Genomic DNA, 14990 nt, shown 5'->3' with positions numbered 1-14990 from the left:
TGAATGGTGTTGACCAATAACGACACCGGCCACCACGAAGAGGCTGTGTTCATGGAATGGAAGGAATATTAGTCCGGTACCAGTGGTTGCTAGAGACCGCGGGTACCACTGCATCTCTACAAGTATCACGGCACAGAACAGGATTTGTTTTAGTGGGGGAAGGGGCAGCTCAGGCTTCATCTTGGTAGATGATAAGATCCAACGAAACAACGCGCGTGTCAGTAATTACAGTCATTGAATCAATTACAGGAAATTTCGGGTAAAATATTATGGCTTAGACATTTATTTCTATAAGAAAAATATGAATTAGACACTAGATCATGTTTTGATGTGATTTAACATTTCGCAGTTTCAAAATAACGATATTGAGGAGCTCATCATAATTACACGTTCGAATTCATTTAAGAATCATTACGCTAAACGTATGTTTTATACAAAAATCACGCAAGTAACATATCTAAGCGCTTAACCAACACGATACGGGACTCATATATTCAGCTCTCCACCTGAAACAAATATTATTGTAAATTACCGCATTCCGTTAGTTTACGAGCTCAATAATACAAACTAGTATTCAAAACTGTTGGCTAGAATTTACAACTACGTAATTGTCACGGCTTTGGAAAAAGGTTGTTATCAAAGTTTTTGCGACGAACGAGGCACAAAGGCAAGCGATGCTGATGCTTTATAATAAAATAAAGTATCAGAACCTGAACACTTCAGCAGCACTAACGAAAACTGAGAATAATAATGTGCTTCATAAATGATTAAAACAAAATTAAATCAAATTCTTGGCGATTTTTAGGAAGATAAGATAATCACGAGACAGACAGCATATGACAAACAATGACACAAAGACTTCACAGAGTAATCTCGGATGAAATTGTTCCTTTTGGTCTGAGGAACGGCGTTCAATTGACTGAAGTGTGTTATATTGTTAGTTCGGCCGGCCAATATCTATTTAATTTGCTCGCGAGCCGGACCGAGACCCAATTGGCAGTACGCTTCAGTCCTAACACTCACTAAATGAAAGAAAACCTGATAAATAAATATTACGTTAAGTAGTTAGTCTAAGTATTTTACAAAAATTTTATGTGAATTTTCTACCTCTGAGTAATCCATATAGAAGTAACCGAATCATCAAATTTCTCAAGTCCATCCTATACAGCGCACTCAATACAGTGGAATTTTGAATATTTGATGTTGTCAGCCATATATTTAAAAATAAAGTGACTGTGGATAGTATGTAGTTGTATAAAAAAAAGGAAGTTAAATGTAAAAGAAGTCACTAGGTTATACCGTACATAGACAGACCATCGAAGTTTGTTTGCTGCTACGTCGATTGATAGGTACAAAGCAGATTCTGAGCGGGGAAACCCTATACGCTCTATGTGTATACTTTAGCAATTCATAAGCGTATAGCTTTTCCCATTCAGCGTTTGTTTTTAACAACAACAAATGGATTCATCCAACCAACAGAACGTGCCCACGCTGCTGCCTGCAATTCGTCAAAAGTGATAAATCGAGATTTTTAGAAACCGAATTTTGTGGTGCTGCACATGTGCAATGTGTACTCAATGTCAATAATTTTAACAACACCCAACCTAATGCAGATTGCATTGTTATTAACATTGATCGTGACTTTTATTTCCTACTATTATTTTTTTATTTATCACGAAACGCAAACTATTGGGAAGTTAACTAAAACTATTATTTTCTCTTTTTTCTTACAATTCCAGATTCGAAAATCCGTCACCAACACCCAACAAACTCGCAATTTTCCAGTAATTTTTCATTGTGAAAGCAACCGCGTACATATATCACATGTTTGAAACACTAACTCCCCTATCGAACAACGAATTTAGAACGATACGATCAAACTGAAAACATGTGTTAAATATATATTCCGTAAATCGATTTTCTATGCAGGAAAAGAAGCACCGACATCAGCAAATGTGTCAGTCAGACGTAGCGAGTGAAACCGCTAGCATTTTATCATTAAATTGCTAAACGTTTTGTAAGCAGCTAAAAAGGCAGAGACAAATCTGCCAAAGCTACAAGTAGTGTTTAAATTTAAAACAGGACTAACGATAGTCGTCTCCAAGGAATTCGGCTGTTTTAGTCGCCTGAAAAAATGTGAGTATTGGCTGTAAAATCCATATCCATCGCTCCATGCACAACTGCATTAAATGAGAACGCTTGTTACGAAATCGGTTTCGAACGGAGTCGAGCAATTTAACCTATTTTTAGCCAGATCGATTGTTGTTAGAAATCACATGTGAGAGCATGTCAATGTGGTTCGGTTAAAAATAGCACTCATTTGTCACATTCGTCCATAAACCGTTCTGACGCTCTAATACCTCAACTTGGTTTCTCTATATTTTTTGCTCTCAAAATTCAAAACTCTAGGGATGCATACTATCGATACGATCCGACTGCTCCCCGAGGTATGGGGCCGCCAGGCAATGCTGGTGGGCCGTACGCACGGCACAGAGCACCCCATCCGATGCAGCAGCAGCAGCCGCAGTCGCAGTACCCGTCGTACCAGCCGGCTACGGCCGACAACATGTACTCGATGCCGGATCATAACACCGGCATGGCTGGCATGAGCGATGCACTGTGGGGTGCTCAGCCTCCTCCACCACCTCAGGCCAACCCGTACGGTGCGCCGATGGGATACGGTCATCCACAGGCACCGCAACCCACTCAACGGCAGGCACCGACCAGGTAGGAATTGTTTTCGAAAAATTTGAAATATTATTTCTCGCCATCATAATTAAATTGAAATGTGAATCAATTTTGCACTAGAACCTTAAAATTTTAATTATTTTATTGGTGCAGCTATCGGCAACATATGACCGGCTATCCCCAGCAGGACTCATCAAAGCTGCAGTACCCCACACAGCAAGCGATGATGAGCGGTATGATGCCCCAGCAGGGATACGGATCGTTGAGTCAGCCACAGCAGCCGGCCCAGCAGCAGCAACAGCAGCCGCAGCAACCCCAGCAGCAGCAGCAACAGCAACGTGTTTCACAGCACTACCCACAGGCTGGCCATTCGATGTATCCGGGAGCACCGGTTGTCCAGCCGCAATCTGCGACGGCACAAACCGGATACGCGTCGTATGCACCCACAATGCAGCAACACGCTAGCCGATCGAGCCAGCATGTCTATAACCAACATCAGATCGACCAGTCACCTTATGCACAGCATATCGGTGCCGGTCAGGTCCCAACGAGCCATCATCAGATGAACACACCACAACAACAACCTCCTGGTCAGCTTCCGCAGCATCCACCCCAGTCTCATTTGCCATTGCCCGGCCAAACACCTCAATCGCAACAGCAAATGCATGCTAATCAAATGCAGCCTGTTCAACAGCAGCAGCAACAGCAGAGTCAGCAACCAACGCATGGAAGCCAGCCAACTCACCCGCAAAGCCATCCGCAGCATCCCGGATTGACGGGTTTAGGTCAACAGCAAAGCCAGCAACAGAGCAGTTTGCTGGCCAATCAGCACCCTGGTATGCTTCATTCGCAGCAACCAAACAGCGGTGCTCTAATGCATGGCAGTAGTGCGCTTGGGGCATCAATGTCTCAACCACAGGCGGGTCAGCAACCAGGAAGTCATCACGGCACTAATGCGTTAGGAGGACATCAAATGTCACATGGTGCGCTGTCGAGTGTACCGGGTTACGGTGCCAGTGCTCCACAGCAGCAATCATACCTGCCAAACGCCACGAAGCAGCAACCACAGCAACATGGAAGCAGTCCTCAATATCGGGCACCTTTTCCACAGCTGTCGCCGCAAATGTCGCCACGGCCTCCACAGATGTCTCCCCATACGCAGATGTCACCCCGACCGGTGATGTCTCCGGCGAAACCTCCCAGCAGCGTGACATCGCAGGCACCTCAAACAACGCTTCCTACAACAATGTCACCGCACCAGCACATAGCCAGCTCGGGCGGTAGCATCCAAAGTCCTCGGTCGCAGCAGCAATCTATGCCAGTAACTAAGCTGACGACGGCCTCCGCCTCGGGACCGGTCAACACACTGCAAGCCCTCGAACAGATGGTGATGCCGCCGTCTGCCACTGCCGCAGGTAATGTATCGTCTTTATGAATCTTGAGTGCGAAACAATAATCTAAAGAAGATTTTCTAACGCATTATAGTAACCGTTTTTTCAGGTATGGAATACTCCCAAGCCGCTGCTTACCGAGGTCCACCGCACCAGCAGCAAATGCAAAATAATCCACTGTCTCCGCTAGGACCACGACTGCCGATGTCCCCACAGCATCACCAGCAGTGGCCACCGATGGTTCAGCGGCCGGGCAGTGGAGGTCTCAACGGTACCGCTCATCATGGAATGCCACAACAATCTCCACAGCAACAACAACAGCAGCTAGGGAACCAGCATTTGCCACCGATGCATTCCCATGCTCCGCATTTACACGTGTCACAAGCTTCCCATCCGCCTCCACCACACGCTCAACAGATCTCACAGCTGAACGACATCTCCAGTCTGATACCACCTGTGTCGCAAACGATGTCTGTGATACCACCTACCCCAGGTCCTCCCAGTGGGCTGCAGTACAGTAATCTGGACGACAAGAGCCTGGTCGATTCAGTTCCGCAGCCGCAACCCCAACAACCGCAACAGCAACCTGTACATAGTCTACATCAGCCCCATCTATCGCAGCCACAGCAACAGCAGCCGCAACCTCCTCAACAACAGTTGCCCTCAATGCACCAACCCCATCAGCATCCACCTCAGCAACAAACACAACAACAGCAACAGCAGCAGCAGCAGCCTATGTTGACGCAGCTCCAACCACCATCACATCTGCAACAACTGCATTCGCAGCAATCAAGCCAGCATCAATCCCATCTGTCGTCGATGCAATCATCTTTGGCTTCCCAACAGCCACCACAAAGCGCCACCGTTCCTTCTCCACATTCAATTTCGCAGCAGCTGCAATCACCGTCATTTAATGACGAAATGATGATGTCGCCAAGCGGCCAACACCAGCAGCAGCAGCAACAACAACAGCAACAACCGCACCAACAACAAATACAGCAGCACTTGGTGCAAACAATTCCCACATCGACTCCGTCGCCCGTCGCGGCACAACAGCCTTTGGCGCAACATTCAATCCCAATATCGCAATCATCTTCACAATTGAATGATTTACAAACCATGCAAGCAGCATCAGCACCGCTTCCCGTGCATCAACCGCTTCAAATACAGTCACAACAGTCCCATCAGCAGCAGCAGCAGCAGCAGCAGCAACAACAACAACAGCAGCAGCAAAGTTCAGCTTCCTCAATGGAACTTCCACCGATTTCAACTCTAACCACGGTTGAACCATCCACTGCGACCACTGTGGAGAGTGTGCCACCGCCGAGTACCGAGTCTCAACAACCGTCGACCGATCTTAGTCTAATCGATAGTCTTGCTTCGAGCAATGCCAACGAGGCTCCCTCCAGTCTGGGGGCTGCGGGCTCGATTCCCGAATCAGCGGTGAGTGAAACCGACAGTCTGCAGCAACGAAATTCCATTTCCGAGCAAAACAGCAGCAACGAGGAGTCTCGGGATAGCATCGTTCCAGCACCAGCCGAATCCAATACGGACGAAAGTAAATCGTCCAGTTCGCTTATGTCCGGAACGGACTTCGAAACAATGAATCAAGGAAACACCGGTACACCGGTAGGTGCAGGTTCCCTGCTCAGTTCGGAAACGGGGCTGGACGAGACGATCCGGGAAGGACCCACTCTTGGACTGGACAGTGCAACAACGGAAGCCAGCGAGAAACGAGACGAAATTTATCATTCGGACAGTTCCAATCAGCAAGCCCCGATTGTTGAAACGAAAAAGACTGAACTTCTAGCTGAACCGGTGACAGTTCCGGACCCGATCACTTCGGTTGCCCTTACAGAGTTACAAGAACCGAAGGTCACTACTGCCACCACTGCGAGTCCGGAGCAGACGCATTCTGTTCCCACGTCAACCACAACCCCAACAATTCCAACAACCACTTCGTTGTCGTCCTACGCTAGCCAGATGCCCACGGAGCAACTACCTGGTGAGCCTGTTATCTCGACAAGCACCCCTGCGACGACAATACCGACGAATACCACGCAAATTCCACCAGCATTGCAACATTCGCAAATGCACCCGCAAATGCATCCGCAGTATGGACAGATCGGCGCTCCCGGTATTCCTCCCGTTCAAGGTCAGCCGCCTCCAATGTACGGCATGCACATGTCATCCGGCGCTCCGATGATGCACGGACCTCACGGGCCAGGAATGCACGGAATGATGGGTACGGAAATGATAAATCCCTATCAAAGCACCTACCAATCGCACGCCCAGGAACGAGCCGCCATCCAACAGCAGCTGCAAGACATGTACAAACTTCCAATGGCCGATCAGCAGGAAAAAATCATGCGCATGCAGGAACGGATTGCCATGCTTCAGCAGCATGAAACCGCCGATGGATGTCTGGGTGGACCACAATGCATGCTACAGAATCATTCAATGTATTCGTCTGCGATGATCGATAGCCCCCAGGTTACCAGCACGACGGGTCGCCGTGGGCGGAACCCTTCCAATAAGCCACGGAAACCTCGCGTGAAAAAATCGGAGAAACTTGCTCAGGAAGCAGCAGCAGCTGCCGTGGTCACAGCAACGGCTGCACCGGACTCGGCACAAACGCAACCGCCACAGCAACCGCAAATCACGTCGGGTGATGAAACGTCACAAACGCCGGTGGCTCCCGTTACGACACTGCCAGTTTCGGAAGACTCGGTAACGGCCGGTACCGGTTTATCGGAGGTAACCTCCGAAAGCTTCAATGAGACAATGAACGAAACCGAATCTCAAGATAATCTTTCCATCGGAGACCTAGACACTTCGACTGACGCCAGCGGTAAAAAGCTGAAGAAACCACGAAAGCCTCGGGAACCGAAAAAACCTAAGGAACCCAAGGAAGCTAAGGAAGTGAAGGAACCCAAGGAGAAAAAGGAACCCAAGAAGAAGGAACCGAAAGAATCGACTAAAAGCAAGAAAAAGAGCACTAAGAAAACCATCAACACACCGGATGGGGACAATTCTATTTCCATGGATAATGCTAGTCAAGAGCATGATCATCAAGAACACTCGAAAGCGACGAGTGAAGGTGACGAAAATCAAACGCTAGCATCACTGATGCATTCACAGAACAGCACTGATGCCATATCCGGCCCGGAAAAGGAGTCCAAACTGGAGGGCGCAATTGATGGTGAGGTGACTGACTTCGACGATATTCCGGTGTCTAAAATTCCCATCAAAAGTCTGCTGAATGAGGCGGAAAAGAAAGAGAACGAGCACGAGAACGGCGAAAGTGCCGGCGATGGCGGTGAAACGGAAGGAGAAACACCGAAGAAAAAGAAGAGCAGTAAGAAGAAAGATCCCGGGAGTGGTGAGAGCAAAAAGAAGAGTTCCTCTTCGAGTGCTTCGAGAAGCAAAAAATCATCCGGTGGGGGCAGTTCAAAGAGTAGATCGCGTTATCGAGCACGGATGATGACCGAATCGGATGGCGAAGGAGATGATCTGATGAGTACTCCACCGCCCTCTCCACCTCCGGATGCGGAAATCGATAGTTCCAAGCGTCGTTCGGCGCGTAATACACAGCGTAAAAAGTACGTCGACGATGTGATGTTGCGGTTTTCCGATGATGAATCGGGAATTATGTCCCCCTTGCCGGCAACGCGGAGAGAGAAGAAATCCGAGTCGGACAAGAAAGATGCTGACAGTAGTGGCGAAGGCGCCGGTGCGGCGGGTGATGTCACCCAAGCGGATGGAGCTGTGGCAAGCTCAAGTTCAACCGGAGTGGATGGAGGTGACGAGAAAGTCAGCACCTCGGATGATAAAGCGGACATCAGCGCCGAGTTGAAACCGGATGAGGCTAATAAACCGAACTACGTTTATGTGAACACCGGCGATGAAGATTCTATGGTAAGTTTTTTTTTTGGGTTGAAAGCAGTGGCATCCGGTAATGATTTTTGTTTTTTATTATCTCCAGGTGGTGCAGTATGTTCTGGCTGTTCGAATGGGTAAACGAGAGCTGAAGCCAGATCCTCCTCCACCTCCGCCGAAGGAAAAAACTCCTGAGCCAGAGGAGAAGCCTAAAACAGCCGATGGTGACGACGCGGCGGATGTTGAAGCAGAAACGAAGAAATCTTCAGAAGCAGATGATGACACAGAAGCTGCTGCAGCTGCTTCAGACGAAAAAACAGAAGACAAACAAGCCGGCGAGTCGTCAAGCTCCGAAGAAAAACCATCTACCGAAGACGTCGAAATGCAGGAGGAAAAACCGAAAGAGGAGGTTGATACAGAAAAATTAGATGAAAAAATGGAATCCGATGAAAAATCCGAACAGGAAGACACTGAAACTGATGCAGCCAAACCGGAGAAATCCGAAAATCAATCGGACACCGAAATGGAAGTGGACGAAGAGGAGGAAAGCGAAAAGAAGGAGGTTACTAAACCGGCACCAAAAGAAGAGGAATCGGATAAACCGTCAGCAGAAAAAGACGAACAAGTTGAAGAAGCTGACGTCAACGAGGAAGAAGAAGGTGACAGTGAAACTAAGAAAGACGAGAAAAAGACGACGGATAACGATGCGAGCAGCTCGGAGGAAAACAAAGAAACTGAGAAACCCGAGGAGAAGAAAGAACCCGTATTCATTGATGTTGAGGAGTACTTTGTCAAGTACCGCAACTTCTCGTATCTCCACTGCGAGTGGCGAACCGAGGACGAGCTGTTCAAGGGTGATAAACGTGTCGGAAACAAGATCAAACGTTTCCTGCAGAAGCAACAACAACATCTGAACATCTTTGAAAGTTTGGACGAAGAGTCCTTCAATCCGGACTTTGTCGAAGTGGATCGAGTTCTGGATGTCTCGGAACACACGGACGACGATGGTAAAACCGTCAAACATTACCTGGTTAAGTGGAAGAGTTTACCGTATGAAGACAGCACCTGGGAGCTGGAAGATGATGTTGATCTGCCGAAGATTGATCAGTACTATCGATTCAACAAAATCCCCCCGAAAAGTGAGTGGAAAACGAAAAAACGACCACACCCGGATCAGTGGAAACCGCTACCGGAATCACCCATCTACAAAGCGGGCAACAGTTTGCGACCCTATCAGTTGGAAGGTCTGAACTGGTTGCGTTATTCCTGGTACAAGGGAAACAATTGTATTCTTGCCGATGAAATGGGTTTGGGAAAAACGATTCAGAGTTTGACCTTTGTTCATTCGATCTTCGAGTATGGAATTCGGGGACCGTTCTTGGTGATTGCACCACTTTCGACCATCCCGAACTGGCAGCGTGAATTCGAAAGCTGGACCGACATGAACGTAATTGTGTACCACGGATCGGCGACAAGCCGACAGATGATTCAGGATTACGAAGTTTACTATCGTTACGAAAATGGAAAGTACATTAAGGAAATTACTAAATTCAACGTCCTGATTACGACGTTCGAGATGATTGTCACCGATTATCAGGATCTAAAACCCTACAGCTGGAGGGCGTGTGTGATAGATGAAGCTCATCGGCTTAAGAATCGCAATTGCAAGCTGCTGGAAGGTCTTCGGCAGTTGAATCTGGAACATCGGGTGCTTCTTTCGGGAACTCCACTTCAAAACAACGTAAACGAGCTGTTTTCGTTGCTGAACTTCCTCGAGCCGAGTCAGTTCTCGTCGAACGACGAGTTCTTGCGAGAATTCGGCAGTCTAAAGACGGAAAGTGAAGTTCTCAAGCTGCAAGCGCTTCTGAAACCGATGATGCTGCGACGTCTCAAAGATGACGTGGAGAAGTCGCTTGCTCCGAAGGAGGAAACCATTGTTGAGGTGGAATTAACGAACATCCAGAAGAAATACTATCGTGGCATTCTGGAGCAAAACTTCTCTTTCCTAATGAAGGGCACCACATCGGCTAATATTCCCAATTTGATGAATACGATGATGGAACTTAGGAAGTGTTGTATCCATCCGTATCTGTTGAATGGTGCTGAAGATCAAATTCAGTACGACTATCGGCAGCAACACGGTGAGGACGCGGAAGCATACTACAAGAATCTGATCGTGTCGTCCGGTAAGATGGTGCTGATTGATAAGCTTCTGCCGAAGCTGAAAGCCAACGGACATCGTGTGCTGATTTTCAGTCAGATGGTTCGTTGTTTGGACATCCTGGAGGATTATTTGATTTACAGAAAGTATCCTTTCGAGCGAATTGATGGACGAATTCGTGGTAATCTGCGACAGGCGGCGATTGATCGGTACTCAAAACCGGACTCGGATCGATTTGTGTTTCTACTGTGCACGAAAGCTGGTGGTTTGGGAATCAATCTCACGGCGGCAGATACGGTCATTATCTACGATAGTGATTGGAATCCTCAGAACGATTTGCAAGCTCAAGCGCGTTGTCACCGAATTGGTCAGCAAAAAATGGTCAAAATCTATCGACTGCTTTGTCGCAACACGTACGAACGGGAGATGTTTGATAAGGCCTCACTCAAGCTAGGGTTGGATAAGGCCATCCTACAGAGTATGAACACTGCACAGGGCAAGGAAGGAACCAACAAGCAGCTGTCGAAAAAGGAGATTGAGGACCTACTGAAGAAGGGAGCCTACGGTGCCGTGATGGACGACGATGCGGGTGATAAATTTTGCGAAGAGGACATTGATTCGATCCTGCTTCGACGGACACAGGTTATCACGATGGAAAGTGAGAAGGGTTCCACTTTCTCGAAGGCTTCCTTCGCTGCGGCGGCCAATCGCAGTGACATCAACATAGACGATCCTGATTTCTGGAACAAGTGGGCCAAAAAGGCAGAAATTGACCCATCCGCTTGCGAGAAGGACGAAACGGAAGATTTGGTTATTGCCGAACCGAGAAAGCGTACCCAGATTAAGCGGTACGGACATGACGACGGCGTGATGGACATGTCGGATGAATCGAGCGGCGAACATGGCAGTGAAAACGAGGAAGGCGGAATGGGTTTGAAAACGCGAAGCAAACGTAACCGTGGCAAGGATAAGAATAAAAAGCAACAGCAACAGGAACGGGATGATTACATACCGCGCGACCGCGATACACTGGCAGCGCTCGGGTTCGATGAGGTGTCGTACGGAAATTGGGCCCGGTCCGAGTGCTTTAAGGTTGAGAAGGGACTGTTGTCGCATGGGTAAGCATTATAAAGCTGAGGCTGTGGCAGTGAATAACCAATTGATTTGTTTGTGTTCTAGTTGGGCTCGCTGGACGGAGATTCTCGAACAAGGCCAGTTTAAAAGAGGCTGGCGAGAGCAGGACATTGAGGATTGTGCGCGTGTGATTGTAAGTATGAATATGACTTAGAACTAATCATGTTGTTACGTATGATGATTGCTATGCTAATATTGAGGGAACTTTAGGTTTTCGCTGAGTAAAATAAAGTTAACTTCTCGACTTTGAAACTGACAAACAGATTTGACTTATTTGATTTATCGCAATCTAACTGGGACAAATCGGTTAAAACCCTTCACTTAATTTCAGCTTCTTTATTGTTTGGATCGCTATCAAGGGGATGAGAAAATCAAAAATTTCATTTGGGACTTGATCACGCCGACCGAGGGTGGTGAGCAGCGTGAAATTGCACGCAACCACAGTGGTTTACATAATCTCGTCCCGAGGGGTCGCAATGCTAAAGGTATTGACTAAGTTTATCAAGAATAAATTGCAGGACGATGTTCTATAAATTGTTTTTCCGTTGGCATAGGACGCAAATCAACCAATCCAGCTTCGGCTTCGGGAACACCACGCCGCGAAGGAAGTATTACCGAAGTGAACGAAGATGCGTCGTCAAATTCTTCCGGAACGCAGAAGGAAACGAAGCCGACAAAATCCGGATCTGATACTGGTGGATCGAACACACCGACCAGTGATCCCCATCATTGGAGCAAGGATGAGAAGTACGATGCTGAGAATTTATTGGATATCAACTACAAGAAACATTTGACCAGACATGCTAACAAGTAGGTTTTTTCGTGTGATCTTTAAGAACCGGTAAATGACTTCAACAAACGTTTGTTTTTTCCACAGAGTATTGCTACGCGTTCGCATGCTGTACTACATTAGACACGAGGTTCTCGGCGACCTGGTGACGCAAATCCACGAAGGGGCCAGCGCGAGGTATTGATTCTAACGCATATTCTAGCTTCCCCTTCATCCCAAAACTTTTATTGCTAATCGTTAATTCAATCTCAGATTCATTTCTTCATTCTCGTGTGCTATCTTTTTTCTGTTTCCCGTGTTTCTAATCGTTTCTACCACCACCACCACATGAACTCTATTTGTTGCAATATTATAGCTGTTTTTATTGACTGTGATTTAAAGCCAAAAATCCAATCTTCTTCCGGGAAGCAGAGTAGCCGCATGGGTCATCATTAATTCATCTAAAACACTAGATAGCAGCTCATCATTTTGCTTCTCCTCAGCGATCTAATGTCTCTCACCCCTCTCGAGTAAAAGGCTCACACATGTTCATGCGCGCGTACACCAAAACCATGCAATCAATCATTCGGTTCTTTCGACAAAACAAAACTGATTGGCTCGATCACTCACTTTATACTTCTTTTCTCACTTGTACAGCTGTGTTTTCTCTTCTGGTTCTGATATTTTTTTAATGTCTTTTGGAGTTTTATGACTGTTGTGCCCACTTTTTTGCGTTTTTTTTTCTTCTAATGAATGTGCAAATAATTTTAGAGCTTTCAAATGTAACTGGTAGTGCAGTTTTGAATTTTCATCTACCTATAATATCGTTTGTGCAGCAAGCACCGACGTTTCCTATGCGGCTGCAACACACAACAAACATCATGATGGTATTTTTTTCGATTCAAGTTAAGTGTTTGACTTTTGAAGAAAGTGGCCTTCGATAATGCATCTGTTTTGAATCTTTTTTTAACGTCTGAACGGAACTTACCAGTATTTTTACTTGTTGCGACGTTACGTGAATTCGCGTAGGATAATTATTATATCGAGACGCCGTTGAATGCAATTTTTTAGAAGCTGCTAAGATCTCTGCATTCGGCACCGTGCTGCTGTGGAAAGAGGGTACATTCAGACCACGTCGTTTAACTAGACACGATTAGAAAACACGCTAGATTAAACTTCTCGTTCAGCAGGCAGGAATAACACAATACGTGTGTCTAATAATTACTCATCTCAGCCAACCATGATTGGATCTGAACAAATGTCGGGCATCAGCGGGGTAGCGGTTATAGAGACTGTATTTTGCCAACTGCGAGGCTGCAGCCTGCAATCCATAGCTGGCCTCTCAAGAGAATCCAACAGTCGTTCTCCCGCTTTGCAAACTGATTGGGAGTCGTTTCTCTTTTTATCTCCAAATCGCTACTCACAGTAAATGTTTGTCGGCCGGCGTCGGTCCGACGCAAGCCAAATGTTCATTTGTATCGGACGACGTCCGACCGACTTCTTCTGGTTGCTTTTTTTTTTGTAGTATTGAATTATACGATAGCGCGGTCATTTTTCGTTAGTGTGGTGATTGCCAGTCAATTGACTGTTTTGCAGATATTCGCTGTACTGTAATGAAAATGTAAAAAAGATCAGAACGTATAAGAGGTATGACTGAGTGAAGAGTGGTACTACTGTTCGTTAGTATAGCGTTCGAACTCCAGCACAAAACAGCCGCTATGAAATTGAATGAACTATTAGCAGGTTCGGCAAAAGCCCTGGTTAAGACTATCAAAATTATACAAAAAAATCTCATTAATGACGGTCGAAGCAATATTTCGATGAATACCTCAATTACTATGTAGCAGAAAGAGGCGAAACGAAAGTTGACATAGAAGTGCCCATGGACGATAGGACCGTATTATCACCAAGAGTTCAAGTAGTAAAGCGAGATATCGGGTTCTTGAACAACAATAAAGTGCTAGAAAGAACCGATTACCGGCAATCCATCGAGATCCACACCATCCTCTCTGCTGCTTTTGATAAGTTAAATAATCATGGAATTGCGATTGCCAAACTTGACTCGAAAGGATGGGAGTTGGCGGCACCCTACTGCTCTGGCTGAAGTCCTTTTTTTGAATGCCAGAAGGGCATTGGGTTAAAAGGCCACTGCGAAAGTCTTAGTGATCGTCTTTTGTGGCATGCCCTGATAGATGCACACAGTTTACGGACCGCTCATACCCATCGATGGAGTTGAGCGGGATAGTTGTGGCTGAAGTCCTACTTGGCTGATCGGCATCTGCCAATCTGGCCCTCTTCTCTTCGTATTATACTTCAGTGATGTAAGCTTTTCGCTACAAGGACCCGGGCTTTCCTTTGCTGAGGATCTTAAGATTTATCTTGAGATTTAGCGCTGGAATATTGCTGGGCGGTCTGGAATTCCCATTTTATCTCGGCGTTAATCGGTTAGAGAAAATACAACGCAAATTTATTCGAGTCGACGGCTACTAAGGTACGAAGTGCGCTTGATGCTAATAGGGCTAGACACTCTAGTAATCAAAAGAAATCTTCCGCGCAATCCTTGTAGCTAATATCTTGATGGTTTTCAACCATATTAGTCTACGAACTCAACCATGACTTCCCCGGAGTAGAATGTTCCCCCAAGTGCCCTTTCATTATGCAGCAAACGGAGCGTCGGGCTATAACGAGTTTGCAGCCAAGTGTCAGTTGGGTTCGATTTTAGCCTGACTCGTAGGACTAATCGTGGTAACTTTTTAAACATTTTTTGTACTAGTTAGACTAAATTTATCAACAATATATCTGTAGGTATAAGCTAATAAACAATATTAGAAGATGAGCTCGTGAGTTTGAGACCAGTGGTAACCGCGAACACCAACAACACAAGTGAGGGGATCCAGCGGGGCACATTCAAGCAAAAAATCAGACCAACACGTCTTCGCAAAGACACTACGATCAAGGAGTACAGTGG

At 46.4% G+C, this 14990-nt stretch overlaps 1 protein-coding gene across 3 annotated transcripts in view; it reads left to right on the top strand.

The window, feature by feature from the left end:
• Positions 1 to 14990, top strand: part of LOC128743049 (uncharacterized) — a 62900-nt gene that overhangs the window by 28560 nt on the left and 19350 nt on the right. For 2 of the 3 annotated variants that reach the window (XM_053839562.1, XM_053839559.1), the window contains exons 2-10: positions 1740 to 2136; positions 2410 to 2727; positions 2842 to 4103; positions 4174 to 7997; positions 8065 to 11237; positions 11299 to 11386; positions 11585 to 11738; positions 11808 to 12063; positions 12131 to 12220. In XM_053839562.1, coding sequence (XP_053695537.1) covers positions 2135 to 2136; positions 2410 to 2727; positions 2842 to 4103; positions 4174 to 7997; positions 8065 to 11237; positions 11299 to 11386; positions 11585 to 11738; positions 11808 to 12063; positions 12131 to 12220 — 9167 coding nt within the window. In that variant the 5' untranslated portion in view covers positions 1740 to 2134. The remainder of the gene's footprint in view (positions 1 to 1739; positions 2137 to 2409; positions 2728 to 2841; positions 4104 to 4173; positions 7998 to 8064; positions 11238 to 11298; positions 11387 to 11584; positions 11739 to 11807; positions 12064 to 12130; positions 12221 to 14990) is intronic. The other variant, XM_053839561.1, reaches the window with a different exon arrangement.

The sequence above is a fragment of the Sabethes cyaneus genome, chromosome 3, assembly GCF_943734655.1.
Source record: "Sabethes cyaneus chromosome 3, idSabCyanKW18_F2, whole genome shotgun sequence".
Lineage (NCBI taxonomy): Eukaryota > Metazoa > Arthropoda > Insecta > Diptera > Culicidae > Sabethes > Sabethes cyaneus.
Note: the sequence above shows the minus strand (reverse complement) of the source record. Positions and strands in the feature narration are given on the sequence as shown.